At 46.5% G+C, this 18,185-nt stretch overlaps 1 protein-coding gene across 2 annotated transcripts in view; it reads left to right on the forward strand.

The window, feature by feature from the left end:
* Nucleotides 1-13,900, forward strand: part of LOC108163254 (carboxypeptidase N subunit 2) — a 46,133-nt gene extending 32,233 nt beyond the window's left edge. For both annotated transcript variants that reach the window (XM_017298425.2, XM_017298424.2), the window contains exons 2-4: nucleotides 9,301-10,329; nucleotides 10,399-10,739; nucleotides 13,757-13,900. In XM_017298425.2, the coding sequence (XP_017153914.1) occupies nucleotides 9,332-10,329; nucleotides 10,399-10,739; nucleotides 13,757-13,773 (1,356 nt within the window). In that variant the 5' untranslated portion in view covers nucleotides 9,301-9,331 and the 3' untranslated portion in view covers nucleotides 13,774-13,900. The remainder of the gene's footprint in view (nucleotides 1-9,300; nucleotides 10,330-10,398; nucleotides 10,740-13,756) is intronic.
* Nucleotides 13,901-18,185: the final 4,285 nt, after the last annotated feature.

Here is an 18,185-nt window from a genome sequence, read left to right on the forward strand (position 1 = left end):
CTTTGATCTGCTGCCCGATTGATATATCAGATCATTAATTATCTGCTGAACTCTTTTTCTCTCGTCTCTCGTCGGCCAAGGCGCCTACTTTCTTGGCATATTATTTGTACAATTTCACGGTGTAAAATAGGTTTGGTATTTGGTGTCTGTTGGTGTTTTCTTGTTTCGATTCGCTGCGGCTAGTCAGGCGAAAACATTTGAATTATCATTTTGTGGCATTGCCTAATGATGATTGTTTGGCCTTTAATTGGTTTTCGGCAGGGGAATGACTAGCAAAAGAGATCGTTCATGGATCGGTAGGGGCTTGTAATGGGGCTAAGTGATGGCCCAGTTAAGGTGGGGAGAGTTTGCCCTAGAAATGGCATCAAAAACGGGACAGATATGGCCCTAAAGGTCAATATTTTACAGAGTAAAAGCATTGAGGAGCCTTCTGTAGTCGAAAATGTTGTCCTCCTCAAAACTGACCCCTTTCCCCTTTGATTACCATCTTCATTCCATCTCTGGCCAAATCAAACCTATAGACACCGCCCTCCCACCCCCGCCCCAAGGATTCGGCCCATTCTAATTGCCATAATCCATTTATAAGGTAACATAGCCCCCCCCCAGAGCCGGGGGGGAGAAAAGCCAAAGAAAATAAGGAAAAACAAACAAAATAAAGCCAGACAACAACAGCAATAAATGGGGAAAAAATGACGGTTTTTTCCAAGTTGCTGTTGCAATACGACAGAGGGCCGAGGAAATGTGGCAACAGCCCTTAGATCTTGGGGACCGCCCGCCGCCTGCAGTAAAATGATACAAAGAAATGCGAGGCGGGGGGCGGGGATTCGTTCGGGGAAAATCCTTTTTATTAGTGCGATAAAAATGGGGAGAACGGAACGCTTGGCATTGCCTACTTTGCGGCGTCTTTTATTTATGAATTTCTTACGTTTCCCCCCAATCCCCCTCCCCCCGCCCTACGATGTACTAGGAAAAGCTGCGCTTATTATAATTTCCTTTTGTGCATTAGCCCTGCCCCTGCCCCCTGCTCCCTGACTGCTACCCACTGTGCACAGTGGGCCCAAATGGATGTTCGTTGTAAATATTACTCCCCTCCCTCTCTCCTCGCGCCCTTTTTTTACGATTTGTAAGTGCAATCAGTTGTACGTACAAATGCAAATCTCCTCTCCCATTGCTTGGACTCCCAGAGTCCTCCAAGTCGTTGGAATTCGTTCTTTCTAATAAGATTTCGCGGTATTTCCCCGCACGTGTTGCTTCAAATAAGCCACCGGGTGGCGGGGTGGCGGGGTTCGGGTCTAACCACCCGAACAAATTACCCTAAAAATCTCAAGAATTTTTTACGCATTTTTTCACGAAATTTTTCCCCCATTTATAATGATTTTTTTCTTTCCATTCCATTTTCCTTTCGAGTTTCAGTTTCATTTCGGGCTTATGATTTTGATTTGTGTGTTTATCTTTTGAATTTTTATTAGCAAATAAGTTTTTTGCTTTCTGTGTTTTTTGTGTTTTTGGGTTTTGTAAAATTAAAACGAGCGGAAATGATGGTTAATAAATATCCGCTTACAATTCCCTGCCCCCCGGAACATCTGTTGGGGGCTGCCGGCATTGCAATTTAATCATAGGAATTCTCGATTCAGAGACCGAGAGCGTCGAGGCGTCCCGTCGGGGCGTACAGCTGTCACTTTGAAGCATTTGGTAAATAGGGACAAAAGTTATAGACTGATAAAGCCCACGAATCGATACAAGTGTTTACAATGTTGTAGATAGATTTGTCTGGTCGCCGGTGTTTGCCTTTGGCTAAATATCGAAACATGTGTGCAATCCAGAGCTTATCGTGGGCTCCCGCCCACTCCCCACCCACTCCCCCCCACACAGTTGTCAATAAAATAATGCGAGATATGTCTGTACTGCCGTCTGGGAGGAGTACTCTTTGGCTGGCAATATTCGTAGTTCTGGTTAGAGCCATTTCTGCTTCCGCAACAAAGTTGTGGCTTTGATGTTGGCCGCCAGAGCGGCCCCAGAGCGACCCCAGAGTGGGGCTTTCAATTAGCTTTACACCTTTCGCGACTTCTGAGCTTCTGAGCCGAGTCGGTGCAGGGCCCCACACAAAGCACGCCGGACGATGAGTTCCAAAGAAGCAAGATATATGGATTCTCTTGGGGCCGAGCATCAGCGTTAGGGATGGCAGCGTGTTTGTGGAGAGCGGATTAGGAGGAATCAGAGGAAACTAAGCTCAACAGGAAAATATTAAGGGGAAAGTCTGGACATTTATCCATTACATGCGATACATCTAGATATAAGACATAAGATATATTATTTATATAATATCGAAAAACATTATTATTATTATTATTTGTATTACTATTATTATTTTTTAGTATTATTATTTTTAGTATTATTATAATTATTTTTACTATTAATTTTCTCGGTATATTATTAATAGTATTAGTGTTAGTATTATTATTATTATTTTTAGTATTATTATTTTGAGTATTATTATTATTTTTAGTATTATTATTATTAGTATTAATATTATTAGTATTATTCTTATTATTATTATTCGTATTATTATTATTATTTTAGTATTATTATTATTAGTATTATTATTATTATTTTTAGTATTAGTATTATTAGTATTATTAGTATTATTATTATTAGTATTATTCTTATTATTATTATTCGTATTATTATTATTATTTTAGTATTATTATTATTAGTATTATTTTTAGAATTAGTATTTTTAGTATTATTTTTAGTATCATTATTATTATTTTTTTAGTCTGATTATTATTTTTTGTTTTTATAATAATTATTATTATTAATTTTATTTTTATTAGTATTAGTATTCGTTTTAGTATTCTTATAACCTGTAACCAAATAACCTCCGAAAAACGTTCCATAACTCCTCCAGCATGTCCTCTCCCGATCTCGTGTTTCCTTCACGCTCTGATCCCTGAATATCTCTGCATATCCCTGAATACCCCTGTGTTCATTTATTGATCGTTAAAAATGATTTAGACCTGACGATGAGACATTGTTAAGGGCGACGAGGAGCTCGTAAAATGTTGTGGTTTTTCGGTTTCTGTGCTTTCTCAAAAAAGACCCCAAAAAAACTTAAATAATTTTTGTTATTGTTTGCTGTTTGTTGCTGCTACTGTTCGTTCTCCGATATCTTTTGTGGTTTTTGCGGCCAGCAGCATGTAGCTGGCCACCGAAATGTTGCCCAGCAACATGCTGCCAGAGCAACAACAAATTAATGTTGTCGAAACACGAGAAAACCTTGTAAACTGTCCGGAAAGAATCCCTTTTGATTTTTTTTGGCAGGCGGAGGCACAGTCCCTCTCCCCGAGTCGGCTCTGGGAACAGGCCTCTCTCTGGCTCCTCCAAAGGAAGCTGCACGCACAAGGCGACCCAACAACAAGTTCTGGCGGCCTTTTGCATGTGGAGCTGGCCTTTTTGTTTTGTTGTTCCTGCATTTGTTGCACGCTTAAATGTCTTCTAAGTGGCGTAAATCTTAAATTGTTGCCCCAGGCCCGGGCCCAGGCCCTGTCTCCGTTTTTTTTTTTATGGTTTCAAGTCTTTGATTTGCTCTGGCAATCGTCGCAGATTTGGGGGATTAGTTTTAGTGGCTCGACTGTTTTTTGTGGGCAAAATGTTTTTTTTGCAAATTAAGGTGAGAGTTTTTGGATACAACATTCAGCAAATGAGGCTTTGGGGCCAGACGATACGGTGTTTTGAATGAAATTTAATATACAAAAATTTCTTCTATTTCTTATAGTACTTTCCAGCATCCTTTCAATACATAAAGTCCCTCTACCATCTCAGCCTCCAAGTCATGCTCTCACTTCTTTATCTTCCAACAAAACACAACACAATAACTGGCAATATATTCCATAGCGAAATGATTGATTGTTGCCCAAGGAATTAACAGTTCAAGAGGCCTCCTCCGCCTCCTCCACCCCCCACAATCGATCCGCAGCGCAGCTGTCAAAGTCGAAGGCAGCATCAAATAAATGACATCGAAATTGTTGAAAAAAAGTAAAGAAGAAGAAACATTTCTGTCACGCAGCCAAGTCGATGACGTCGCAGACGGTCGCGTAATCAGTTCCGCTTAGGCAAGTCACAAAAGTCAAAGGAGCTCAAGGAAGCGGGAAGCGGGAAACAGGAACTATGTGGCTCTCGAGGACGAGACGAGGCCTATCTAGAGGGCGGATGATGCCGATGCCGATGCCCCTGCTGATGATGATGACAGCCGCGTGTGATTGACAAGGATTTATGATTGTTAAAAATTTTGTAAAAATCTTCTCAGGGCGGGGCCGGGGGGGGGACAGACGAAAGTGAATGACCTGCTTGCATTTTGCCTCCAAAGAAAAAGAAAAGCAAAAAGCTGATAAAACAAACACAAACCAGGCATTCATTCAAATGCTGTGAAAATTGCATATTACAAGTACAGTGAATACAGCCCCCTGTACAGTGGAACAAAACGTGAAGGCATTCCTGAAAGGTTAGACTTTCTTTCGCCTACTTCTCACCTTTAGGCTCTTCCCTTATAGCCACTCACCACTGTGGTGTCACTCACCTCTCGGTGGGGCTTGGGTAAACATTTTTTGCGGGCAAATTTTTGAATGCGCATTGCATTTCATCTCTAAACGAGATATGGGCGGCCAGGACGTGGCCGAGAACGAGGACGAGTCCTTTTCAAGATGCGGACAGATGGAGTGGCAAGTGTCTGCTGTGTGCATGAATATTCATGCCTTGTTTATGCATATTTGCGTGTCAAGTGATTCCCTCCCGCCACTCCACTCCATCGCTCTTCTGCTCTTCTGCTCTGATTCCCATTGCCCTCCCTCTTCCTCCTGCTCCTCCACGTGCAACGCGTCGTATGCGCAATATTTCCGCTTCTGCTTTTCAAGTTTGTTTGCCTTTAAGGATGGATAGGGAGGGGGGGTCTCTCTGTTCTGTTTATGCTCACATTTCATTTGAACGCGAGTTTGTTTGTTTGCCAATTTGAAGTGCTAAAAAGTCGGTGCCTGCCTGCCCCCCAAGGGGTCCCCAAGGGGGGCACAGACTTTGATTGCAATTTGTGCTGTGTGTGCAGAAAATGAGTGTCTGCTGGCGGACTCCTGGCCTGGTAAATGGCAGGGATATAGAGAAAGAAGATGGGAAAAAGTACCCAAATTCTGAGAGAGTTCTGGGTCATTCCATCGCTCGGTTTGTTCCCCACACGAGTCCCACCTTTCACAAGTCATTTCTCTGTTCACATCCGACCGCCTGCCCATGACAATTGCCAAGTCGAAAGGGGGCGGTGCCCGGGCACTCGGGCACTGGAAATTTGCCATGGCCCAGCCATCGAGCCATCGAGTCAGCTCGAGCACGAGCAGAACAAAATATGCCCCAAATGCCCTTGAGTGATCTGTGCCAAGCGAGGAGAGGATCGATCGTGGTTACGCGGTTGGTTAGGCCGGTAGCCGACTAGCCATCAAAACAAGGAAATTAGCATAGACATGGTTCTCGCTTTTGGCGCTCCAAAGTGCGTAGAAAATCATGAAAATGGCTACTGGAGTGGCCAACGAGAGGAACCAGAAGCCAAGGGCATTCATTTCATGCAATTAATGGAAATTATATGAAATTATGAGTGGAACATTGAAATTCCTTGTGAACATCACCCGGGACAACAGTCCACCGTCTCGAGGGGGCTTTGGGGGGTGGGGAAGGGTGGGGGCAAATGAAAGAAAATTAAATTTTTCACTGTCTTCTTAATTGAAACATTAGCCAAACATTCTCGGTGCCCCCCCCCTCAGAGCTCTCTCTCTCTCTCTGTTCATTTACATTCAAATTAACTCGTAATGAAAACGAGTCGAGGAAAACTTTGACTTTGTCTCGGTCGTGGGTCGTGAGTCCTTGGTTCCTGGGTTCCTGGGGGTTGTGGCATTTAATTAGTTGCTCTGATTGCTGGCCCTTCCTTTGTTTATTACTATTTGCTAGCCATTTCTTTCCGCTTATCCACGCCCAGTCCGGAGCGGCGGGTCTGTTTGTTTTGACACTCATTTAGTGTCCATTTGAAGGCGGATTCGATGGAAATTGGGTGGTGATCAGGGCCTCCTCTAAGAAATGCTTTCCCTTTGGAAAGTTCCTTCTTCTTCTTCTTCTTCTTTCCCCTGTAATTGGGGTTGTCATTGCACTTGCCGCAACCCGTTCCCACCCCCCCACCCACTGCCGCACCTCGACAGCACCCTTCTTGGTGTGTGTTGCCCTGGCAAAAAGAAAAACAACAAAACAGCAACACGTGCCCTTTTAATTAAAATAAATAAATAGGCGCAAACACATAAATAAACACAAGAGAACTACAATGCCCAACAAATACCGAAAACCGAAAACCGAATACCGAATAACCAAATAGAAATGATGGAGACGTTCTCGATTACTCTGTCAGAAATGTTTTTTTGCCTGGTATTCAATTTCATGCATTTATGGGCTGGGCCCCGGGACAAAAGAGTTGCCCGAAAGAGAGAGGGGTGGGTGGAAGGGGGGTGGGCCCTGGGGCCTTTGTGGAACGTGCGCATTCGAATTTGAAGCGAATTATTATTTAGTCGAAGCGAAACGCAAAACGTTTCTGGGAATAAAGTCCGGGCTTTGGCCTGGGCCTCCGCCCGGGAGTACAACTTAATTTTTCCACAATTTGCATGTGGAATAAATCAAATGTAGAACGCATAAAAGACGCCACACCCCCTCCCCCTCCCGCTCCCCCCCTCCATCCTGGCCAGACACATCCTGAAGGACTTGGAACGTACACCCTTTGTCTGGGCAGGATTATGGCCATTTATTTGCCTGTCCTGTGGCTAAAAATGGTAAATACTTTTCCCTGTTTTCCCCCTCCTCTGTGTGTGTGTGTGCGGGGGTGGAGGGGGGCAAAACTTCCAACCTAAGGCGATTTTGCTCCACTAAAATCAATGAAGATTTTCTTGTACAAAAGACCAGCAGCAATATGGCTTCTACTTTTTGGTTCCACTTCCAGTTCCAGGCTTGGCCTGCCTTTTGGCTTCCCGAACTTTGCTTTCATGGATTATGCATCGCTTAGCCCAAAAACGCAAAACTTTCAACCAAAACTCAAATTATTTATTACTAATTGAGGGCGTGGCAGGCAGCCCTGCCAATGACTTTTCCTGGGGGCCTTAAGTTGATTATTTTTAAGGAAAAAAAAAAAAAAAACGAGCATTTTCCTTAGAGTTCAATTTGTCAAAGTTAATTAAATCGAGTTAAGAACTTTATTGGGCATTTCCTGGCCCAAACAAATGGAAACCAATCAAATTTAATGCGAATTTACCTCGATGCCGGGCCGGGCCGGGCCGAGGAATACTCCGTGTGTATCTCTGGGCAAAATAATAATTTATGTGGTGGCAGGGCATCAGAAGATCTGCAAAATGATATGTGGAGGGGCAGGGTAGGGCGGGGTAGAGCAGGGGGTTTGTGGGGGAAGGAAACACAGAAACAAGCGTCAAATGGGGGCAATATCAGGGGCATATCTCTACAAGGAGAACTACCTACCAAGGATATGGTAAAGACCTCTAGGGGGGCGTCTCAGTTCTCTGTAATTTTTAGACCTTTCCTTTAACATTTTTAAACCTCTTCAAAGCTCTCTTCTTTCAAAGAAATTAAAATTCCCTTCAGCCTGCCTTCTCCAGGGTATTCCGACTTCATTTTGGAGCACTGCCCGGCCTGCCCCTTTCTTTGTATCTTTTCATATAAATGCACCACATTTTTGATTGATTCAATCAAAACGAAGCAAAACACAAAAACCACTAAGAACTGGGACTCTGACTGCGATCCCAAATCGTCGGAGAAGCATCAGGTTTTCTGCATGCCTGTCACGTAATTTATTGATTTAGCTCTTGGGAATACGAGACAGCGGATCGTGAAAAATGAAATGTTTGCCACTGCCAGCAGCAGCAGCAGCAGCAGCAGCAGCAGCAGCAGCAGCAGCAGCAGAAGCCACAGAGAGACAGACTCTGGCGAAGACCTGTGTACCTGTGGCTGTGGCTGGCCATGATGGCTGAAGGACTGGACCCGGCCAGACTGCGGCTGATTGGTTGTCGATCGATTTGGCTGGCGGCCAGACAAATTCAAATGCATTGGCCCCGATCTGTGAATGCAACTGCGATCCAGGACGGCAGGACGGGGCGGAGGGGGCGGAGGGGGCGGAGGGGGGGGGATCAAAGGCACTTACGCATGTACGCCTCAAACGATACACGGGAGAAGGAGAAGGCAAGAAGGCACAAACCTGATCATCGGCCGGCCACAGCGATCATCGATCAACAGACAGACTCCCATCGAGAGCCATCGAGAGCCATCGAGAGCCATCGAGAGCCATCGAGAGCCCGAGATAATGGCCGGCTTGCCATTTTGCATTTTTGCATTTGTAATGAAACTGAAAACCAGAAACCAGAATGAATTGTAATTTGTTCGAAATCAAGCCACGGCAGCAGCTTCGCTCCCAGGAGATGCAGGAGTACTCGTATCTGAAGCAAAAGAAGGCCACATTTGCGATTGAGGATGTGGCTTGGGGTTGGGGCTGCAGCGGGCAGAGGCTGCAGAGGTTGATAGCATTGAACTTTGTGGCACAGTGGGTCGGCGATGGGGAAACCTGGAAAGAGGCCTGGTTTTGGCAGATATTCTCCCAGCAAAAGGGTGGCAAAACCCAAGAGAGATCTTCGCAATCCAACCTATAAATTGGTTTAATAAAGTAGTCCCTATTCCATAGTCCCCCTTGGCTTATGCTTGCCCCTTTTCGCCCTCCAAAAACCACTGTTTCTTGGCCTCTGGCCGCCTCGGGTCCTCGCTGAGCCGCTGAGCCGCCAAACGTATGTAAAGTCGGGCATTTTCAACTGTTATCAGAGCCCCCGACCGACCCGTGGACCCCTGGCAGATCATCTCGCTTTCAGGCAGCGCCCAGCGCCCAATGCCTCAGTCTGCCACGCAAATGGCAATTTAAGTCATTTTGTTTGGCGGGTTTTTTCGTGTGTGCAAGGCGAATCCAAAATGGTTTAATATTATGCACAAATCGAGCGAGTTGCGTAGGAAATTATGGGCCATTAAACGGAGCGGGGAAACGCGGCAGGTAGAGGCCGAGAGAGAGGTGCGGGGCCCTGCCTGAGGTGGGAAAAATGGCGCAGTGGACTGCCAGACGGCCTTTGGGTGGGTATTACGCAGAAAATGCGTGCTACCTGCGGGGAAAACCATTAGAGCCGCAGGAGCAGCTGCTAGAAACTAATTTCTAATGCCACTTCCCTCTTGCCCCTCTTCCAGTCAACAGTTCGGCTTTGACGATCGCCTCGAGATGTTGCCTCCGCTGCTGGTGCTGCTTCTGCTGCTGCTTTTGGCCCTGGCCTGCCCGTCGTGGCAGGAGGGCAATGCCACTCTGAGCTATCTGACGAAGGCCGGCTGCGAGGCGCTGATCAAGGACCTCAGCCTGTGCGACTGCCAGGACCAGGACATCAAGTGCGAGACCCTGCAGGTGAACAGCGACCGCGAGAAGCTGTACAGCGTCAGCTGCCGCCTCTTCGACGCCCGGGGCTTTGGCTACATACCGCCCCTGAGGGTGGGCAAGATCGGGGCGCTGACCATCCAGAACTGCGCCATTCCCGACGCCCGGAGCATCCCCGACCTGATCACGCAGCTGGGGATCACCAACTACACGGAGCTGGAGGTGTTCAACTTCTTCGATCCGAAGAAGAACGACCGGGGGGAGGTGCTGCAGCAGCGCTACACGAATCTGCCGGGCCTCGCGAAGCTCACGATCCTGGGCTTCAAGTCGGCGCTGCCGAAGGACTTCTTCCAGAACGTGTTCGAGCTGAGGCAGCTGTCGCTGAAGGGCTACAGCGACCTGCCGGCCACCATCCTGCACCCGCTCGCACGGCTCACGAAGCTGAACATCGTGGTCAAGAACATCCACAAGGTGGCCGGCCAGATCTTCGCCAAGCAGGCGCTGCTCAAGCAGCTGGTGATCGACTGCGACGTGAAGAACAGCAGCGTCGAGATGTCCGCCTTCGCCTCCGACGAGCTGTGGCACATGGCCCAGCTGCAGTCCTTCGAGCTCTTCAACTGCGGCGACAACGTGCCCACCGAGCTGTTCTGGAAGTCCGAGCACCTGGCCTACATCGGCATTCGCAGCAACATCAGCTATCTGCACAGGGACTTCCTGCAGGCCCAGCGGCGGCTGCTCACCCTCCGCCTCGAGCGGAACAACATAGCCCGCCTGCCCGATCAGCTGTTCCACCACACGCCCATGCTGCTGGAGATCCACCTGGCCTTCAACAACCTGGACCGCATTCAAGCGTAAGTCGACCCAAGACCAAGGCAGGGACATGCCTCAAAACTAAAGCCACTTCCCTCCCTCCTTTCCAGCGGCCTGTTCGACAGGTTGAAACAGCTCCAGGTGCTCAATCTGGAGCACAATCCGATCACCACCATCGCCCCCACGGCCTTCGGCACCCTGTCGTCGCACATCTACGTGGGCAAGCTGTTCCCCCTGGTGGCCACGGCGGACTGGGCCCGCTCCTCGAACGCCACCATCTGCGAGGAGGAGTACATCTACGGCGTGTGCATCTACTGCAAGCGGGACGAGTACGCCGACCACTTCGCCGACCACGAGACCTGCAACAAGGCCACCCCGAAGGCCAAGGACATCCTGGCCAAGAAGGCCTACGAAATCCAGCTGAACATCAGCTCCAGGGCCCCCCAGGAGGGTGTGTAGACTACACAGTCGATTTTTGGACAATAATTTATATTAAATTTGACAAGCGACTGCCATAAGCATTTCCCCATTGCATTGCCAAAACACAAAAAAGAAAACACAAACAATATTAATATTTGTTGCTGAAGGAAAACTTTGGGGTTGAGGGAAAAACAATTTATCTTTTGATTTGTAGCCAGGGGTTGAAAGAAGAGAAAAACTTTTTCTTTTTTGTTGTTTTGTTCGGCAGGGAGCAGCACGTCAAATCTAATAAGGCCTAATGTTGGCCTCCATTCCGGGTCTCTAAGTGAAAGTCTGACAGTTGCAGTTATGCGGGTTCGAGGGGGGGTGGGGGGAAGAGTTCAGATTGCCATCATTCGAAGGAAAACAGCAGCCACGGGAGGAAGCGTTTTTCCCTCTTTTTGTGTTATGCAAATCACATTTGACAGGCAGAGAGGGGGTCCCCCCCCCCCCCCCCCCCCCCCCACAGCGATGACAACTCATAAATGTCAAGGATATCACATGCTCGACATGTGATGAGCAGCAATCAAATGTAAATTTCCACAAATGGAATGCGCTCTGGATGAGCCCTTAAGAGGTCTCCAGGGGTTGGCCCAATGGCTGTTTAGGCCAGTTCTAGCCTTTGCCTTCAACTGTCACCTGCTAATGGCTGTTAGCCCCCCCCCCCCTCCCCCGCCTCTACCACAGCCCCCTTTTGATGCGCTTTAATGCAGGCCATAACTCAGGGGGGCCTTCACGGCGGCAGCGACCACATTCTAATCTCAATTTGCTGTTTGAGTTGCCAACTAATAAAACGCACGACAAGCTGACACCAAGGCATCGAGCCCCCCCCAGCCCCCCCCCTCCAGATACACGGCATTCGATTTGGGTTCTGTGTTTCCGATAGACATCATTTGTCGGGGCGCGTGAGGTGACACTGACAGGGCCCAGAGGCAGGCCAAAAGAGGCTCTAGAGAAGGGGCTCTACAGGCCCTAGATCCCCCTTTGATCCCCCCATAGGCCCCGAGCAAAGACTCCACTCGACCAGCAGCTTTTGTACTACTCGTATCTGGCGGATACATTTCAAAGCAATGCCAACTGGTCTGCGTTTATCGCTTGGTAGCCCCACAGACAGACAGACGGAGGCAAGAGGCAGCAGCAAAACAAACCAAAAACCCACGAGAGACAGAGAAAGAGCCGTATGTGAAATTTATGGGCATCAGCGTTGAATTTGAAGCGGGACCCCGAAAGCCACTGGCCGGGGTCCAGGCCAGGTCTGATCTGGCCTGCTCTCTGGAGTCTCTGGAGTGGAGTGGAGTGGAGTGGCCTGTCGCTGGACTAGCTTCAGTGGCTGGCTTGGCATTTGTAATGCCTAAATGCTTTGGCGAATTGATTTTTGGTGTAAACGATGTGCAATTTTAATGGATTGTGCTGCCAGATAAGCGGGCCCAAAGGAGGCTGCCTGCCGATGGACACTGGAGACCCCAGACTGCAGACTGGACCCCGAATCGACTTTGGCGTCCCCCCCCCATCCGTTGGCTGTGTCGTTTAATTGAATTTGTTTTGATTAGTTGCAACTTAAAGTGTTCCCTCACTCGGCTGGAATTTTAAGAACACAAAAACAAACCCCCCCCTCCTGCCCCTCCCTCAAGGGGCACACATTTTTCATAGTCATAACATGACGGAAAAATGTCAATTTAAATATTTGCAAATATTTTAACAAGACCCGGCGCTAATTTCGCATGTGCCAAATAAAAATTGCGCACAAGCCCCAAAAAAAGAAGAAAAAAAGGTGACGCAACTTTTTTAATTAATTAAGAGCAAAAAATGTAGAAGGCAGACCCAAAAGATAGCCAAGGGCTTGTAAAAATATTATGCAAAAATTGGGAAAATGTATGCCGACGAAGAGGCCAAAGAATGGCAGGTATTTGGGGGCCAAAGCCGTGGAGGGGAAGCCTCTCTAGTGATTTCGTATATAAAAATGAATGAAGTTCATTTCGATTCCAGTTTGCACCAGTTTTTCCTTTAAGACTCCTTTAAGCCGGCATTTCCCTTTCGAGTGACCCAATCCCCATGCCCAATGCCCCCCGCCCTCCCCGCCCGCCAGTCAATTAGACAGTGAGAGGCCCAACACTCAGTGCCCAGGCCTGGGGCCAAAATCCAAATCAATTTGAATGACAGGCCCCCCAACCAGAGTGCCGGCAATGCAGTTAACTTGTTGATTTTGCCCCACAGGGTGGGCGGCAGGGGTGCAGGGGTGCAGGGGGGCAGGGGGTAGAGTTATTTCAATTGTTGATGCGTAAAAGTCAATTTGTGAAACGAAACTCGAGTCCAAGATGAAGGTCCTGGCAGTGTGTGCCTTCTGTATGCATTTCAATTAGAATAAGATTGACAGATAAGCCCCAGCCTGGGTCTGGACCCCCATAGCAATGGCTCGGCTCCGTTGTGCACTCGTGCACTTGCACTCTACGGATAAGGTTAAGCGCCCGCCCCCCTTGATGGGCCCCAAAGACGCACGAAATGCACTTGGCTTGTGGTTTTTCGAATTTAATTGAATTTAATTGATTTGGTTTTGGGTTCAGCTTGGGGTCTAGTGGGGATTCTGCAGCTTTTTGGGGTTGCTTGCCGCATAGGTGGGGGCAGGGGGCAGGGCGGGGTCTTTAAAGACTGCCACTGGACTCTGCTGCTAAATGTTGCATGACTCTACCAGTAGGCAGTGGCAGTGGCAGTAGCAGTGAAAAATTGCAGCTGTCAGCGTTGCCCAGAAAAATGATTTGTTGATTTTGTTTCTTGTCTCGGACCTGGACAGGGGCAGGGGCGGGGCAGGGGCAGGGTCTTGCATAAATCATAAAATACTTTACATATTCCATACATATCTGATGCATTTCCCCCCTCCCCACCTTCCATTCGTGGGCCCCAATTAAAGTTAATATAAATGTTTAGCAATTATTGTGTCTGCCTGGAAGGTGGCTCGCTGTGGGCTCCGAGTGGTCTGTAAACGTATCTAATTTGAAACTCTTTATTTTGCAGATTACTCGGTGGACTAGCCGCGAAGGACCTGCAGGCCTTGCCCAGCACAATACGAGTAGTATATGGTTTTATGCCCATGTTTATGTATTCAAAAAGAAACCCCATTTGACAAATAAACTAAAAATAAATTAGCTTAAGTTTGAAGCACTGCGGAAGAGGATTTAATTTATTTTGGAACTTTGGGAATTTTCTAGATTTTGTATAGAATTTTTAGAGAATTTTATAGATTTTCATTAAACTTTGTAGAATTTAGTAAAATTTTATAGATTTTTATAGAATTTTTTAAAAGTTTATAGAATTGTCTGTAATTTTATAGAATTTTTATGGAGTTATATAAATTTTTATTAATTTTATAGAATTTAATCAAACTTTGTAGAATTTTGTAAAATTTTGTAGATTTTTTTAGAATTTTTTAGAATTTGATCGAGTTTTATACAATTTTATACAATTTTTTAGAATTTTATCAGACTTTGTAGAATTTTCTATAATTATATAGAATATTTTAGAATTTTCTAGATTTGTATTAAACTTTGTAGGATTTTGTAAAATTGTATAGAAATTATTTAGAATTTTGTAAAATTTTATAGAATTTTTACAGAATTTTATGGAATTTAATACAATTTTATAGAATTTTCTAGAATATTAGTAGAATTTTATACAATTTTATACAATATTATTGAGTTTTAGAGAATTTTTCCGAATTTTATTAAACTTTGTAGAATTTTGTAGAATTTTATAGAATTTTTTTTAGAACTTTATATAATTTTATAGAATTTTTTGAATTTTATAAAACTTTGTAAAATTTTTTATAATTTTGTAGAATTTTTTAAAATTTTGTAGAATTTTTTAGAATTTCCTAGAATTATCTGTAGAATAAAATGGGGGATTCGTTGGTGAACAAAAGGGTTCTGGGACATGCTTGTAGTTAAATAAATATTTAATACCATGATTCAGATCCAAGGCACCCCGAAATAAAAGCTGTCTGCCCGCAACTATCGAATATCCCCCCCCGCAGTCGGATGATATTTCTCCCAAACGAGTATTTTCCGGCTATTAGCCCCCCGCCCCCCTTGGAAAACTAAACGTAACACAATAGCATTCCATTTGCCAGGCACCAACAACAATGGCCACCGAATGGAACTAATATTTGGCAAACAACAAAAATGCCAGCATAAAAATCACAATAAAATAAAACAAAACCAGAGAACAACAGGAGGAAACACAGAAGAGGACAGGAGACCAGGAGACCAGGAGACCAGGAGGAGGAGCTCCTCGAGCGAAGGGAGTGGGGGGATACATAGACGACGTAGAGGGTGCCACACACACACAGGTTGAAAGCTTTCTCCAGTCCTGCAGCGCCTTTTGTACGGCTGATGTGTTTACATGGTGATTTTTTGCTAGCACGCGATATCCTTGCTGGCTCCTGCTCCTTGTGTTTGTCCTCCCCATGACTGGCGCTGTCTTGCGGGTCTGTTTGCCGCCGACTTGCTGTCATATGGGCATCGCATTCAACTATTGTTTGTGCCTGGCCTGCATTGTTCCTCCCCAAACAAAGGCCAAGAGCCAACATTTGTCGTTGGTTATTTATTTGGATTTATTGCCAAGTCGCTGCCACGCACTGCAGTTAATTAGAACTAGGAATTGGGGCTGTAGGGGGGGCACAGAGATGCCCCAAATACTTTCAGCTATCAGTCCTTCGAATCCTGGGCACACATCGTGCAAGTGCAGCTCCGGGGGGCGGAGGGGGGGGGGGCTCCAGGGACAGCTGAAGGCCAGCCGCCACGTTGCAACTGCAACAAAAAGGTGTTCTCTTTCTCCGGGTGTCATGTCTTCATTGCTTGCCGCAAACAACAACAACTGCCACAAATTTATGCACGCACAGGCAGCTGGCTGCATTTTTTGCAAGGCCTCTCTGGTGTGGCATGTAGCCGCCTTTTTGGAGGGGGCGGAGTGGCCTGCTGCAGGTGCAACAGCGGCCAGAGCCAGCACGTGGCATGTGCAACAATGATGTCAAACAAAATATGCAGTCAGATCTAACAGGCCAGAGAATGGGCACACAGACACACAGTCCGGGGCTGTGGCTGTGGCTGTGGCTGTGATTGGATTGTCACCAGGCTGTCGCCTGCAGAGGCCTTAACGGTGGCATTTTTTGCGAGGCTAAAGAATGCAGTGGGACCTGGAATGATGGCTAAAAGAGCTTTGGGAACTCCTATCCATTCGGGCATAGTTTTCTTAATCATAGCCGCACTTGTTTAAACACCCCAAAGGACTGTGGCCAGTGCCGACACAAACACATCAATAATTGATCATATTTAGGCAGGGACACGCCCCCTGGACTTCGCCCTTGCCTAAGCATCGAAATTAGCGCAAATAACAATTAAAAATGCTTGAATGCATTTAATTACGAACATTTTGTTGATTGTTTGGGCAAATATACTCGATTCAAATCCACAAAGCACAAAACACAAAACACAAAACTAATCAAAAATGCACAATTAATTAAAATTATCGATAAAAAAAAGAGAAGGAAAACCAAAATAACAAATGGCAGAGAGAAACCGTTAATGAGTTGATTAATAAACAATTAGAAAAAAGCACAACGAGGGGGGTTGGGGGAGGGAGCTTAGAAAGGGCGGAAGGAGCAACAATAGTTGGCAAATCGATTGAAATTTATGAGCTGGTAATTGACGCCCACACACACGGTCCCCAGAGCCAGAGCCAGGCCCACAGATCGGGCCCACAGATCGGGCCATAACTCAGCCTGTGCCAAGTGGCGACTGTTGTAAATCAAGCGAGGCCCCAACTTGTTCGCTCTCTTGGCATGCAAACTTGCACCAGTCTTCCACTCCCCGAAACAGGCTCAGATCGCCTGCTAGATACCCGAAAATACATTGGGGTGGGGGGGGGGGGACGCGGGGGCGGTGTGCCCCTAGTGGGTGGAGCAGTGGCAGCCACTGCACTTGGCTTCTGCAGTTGCAAATTTCTTACTTCGGCCTAGGCCTGGACACGCCTACAACTGCTCGGCTGCCCCCAAGGTTCTTGTGGGGGCTGCACACACACACACACACACACACACACAACTGTTGATTGTCGGATAAGTGGCCCCCACGACTCGACTATGGCTGGAGCACAGGCCTGGCTTTTGGGAGACTCTCGCCAATATGTTAATTGCACCAAACAGAAGCCGCTAGGCAGCGTTTGGGTGGGGGTCCGAGGGGGCGGGAGGGGGGCAGCAGATTGTCAAAGTTCAAATTGAAATTAAAATAAATGTTTCACAGCATTAATTGCTTCATTAAGAGGCAAGAAATGGCGTGTTTAGGGCAGTCATAGATGCAATATTATATCTGAGAGATACTACTAATTACTGGTGTTCCCTTAAAAGATACTTTTCTGCAACTTCCCACCTACAATCCAGTGCTTTTTGCCATTTGCTGGCTACTCCCCTTGGACATACTGTATCTCACAGATAACTGCCTTTGTATCTTCTTTTTAAACCTGTTTGTTGTCCCATGTCCCTCACTTTCTTTGCCCCAATTTCAAGGTCCGTTCGCCAAAATTGAAATTAATTTAGAGACACAAAAACGCGTTAATTGAAACATTAGAGCCCAAACATTTGATTGCTTAATTTACATGAAAATTAACTAAACCAGGCGGCCAAGGCTGAGGGCGAAATCTCAGAGAAAAATGCCAGAAACAGCAGAGGCAACGCCGCATGGGGGGAGGGGGGAGGGGGAGTGGTGGGGGATAGTCATCATCATCATCCCCCATCTAGGGGTTAGAGGACAGTTCGAGTTCATAAAGACGCAGACCATTAAGACGTTTTAATTCTTGATTTTGCACCCTCGTTGGGGTCCCAGGTCCCCCGTCCCCCCTGCCCGGTCCCCCATCCCCCGTCCAACGCTGAGGATGCTGTCAATTTCTGGCCTTCTCGGGCCAACGTCTGTTGCCTTTTTCTGGTTGTCGTTTTATTCTTTTTAATTTCGTCTGAGCGCGTCTTTTTTATGCCGTCGAGGCTCATTAGATTTGCAAAATGTTCTCTCATCTCTCTCTGGATCGCTGATGGTGGTCGTTAATGTTATTAGGTTCTTGGTCTCTGACCCTAGCCCGGGATCGGGCCGTGGAGCCCCAAGGAAAATGCAATTGGATTAATAAATGCCATTAGATAGAGCAAGTGTTTTATTTTTATTCCATTTTGGGGCGTATAATTTGTATTTATGCCATTATTTCATGCCACATTTGAGTCGAGTTATGGAGAGTGTCAGCCCAACAAAAAAGGAGCCCCCTCCCCCCCCAACAACCGTCCTGGCATTTGACATTTTTCCGCTGGGTCACGTGTGCCTCCCACGTGTGGGTGTGGTCTGACATTTTTCGGCCAACAATTAGAGAAAAGATACAGCAAAGCGCGGGGTTTTTTATTTGAATATAAATG

Source organism: Drosophila miranda, chromosome 4, assembly GCF_003369915.1.
Source record: "Drosophila miranda strain MSH22 chromosome 4, D.miranda_PacBio2.1, whole genome shotgun sequence".
NCBI classification, from domain to species: domain Eukaryota; kingdom Metazoa; phylum Arthropoda; class Insecta; order Diptera; family Drosophilidae; genus Drosophila; species Drosophila miranda.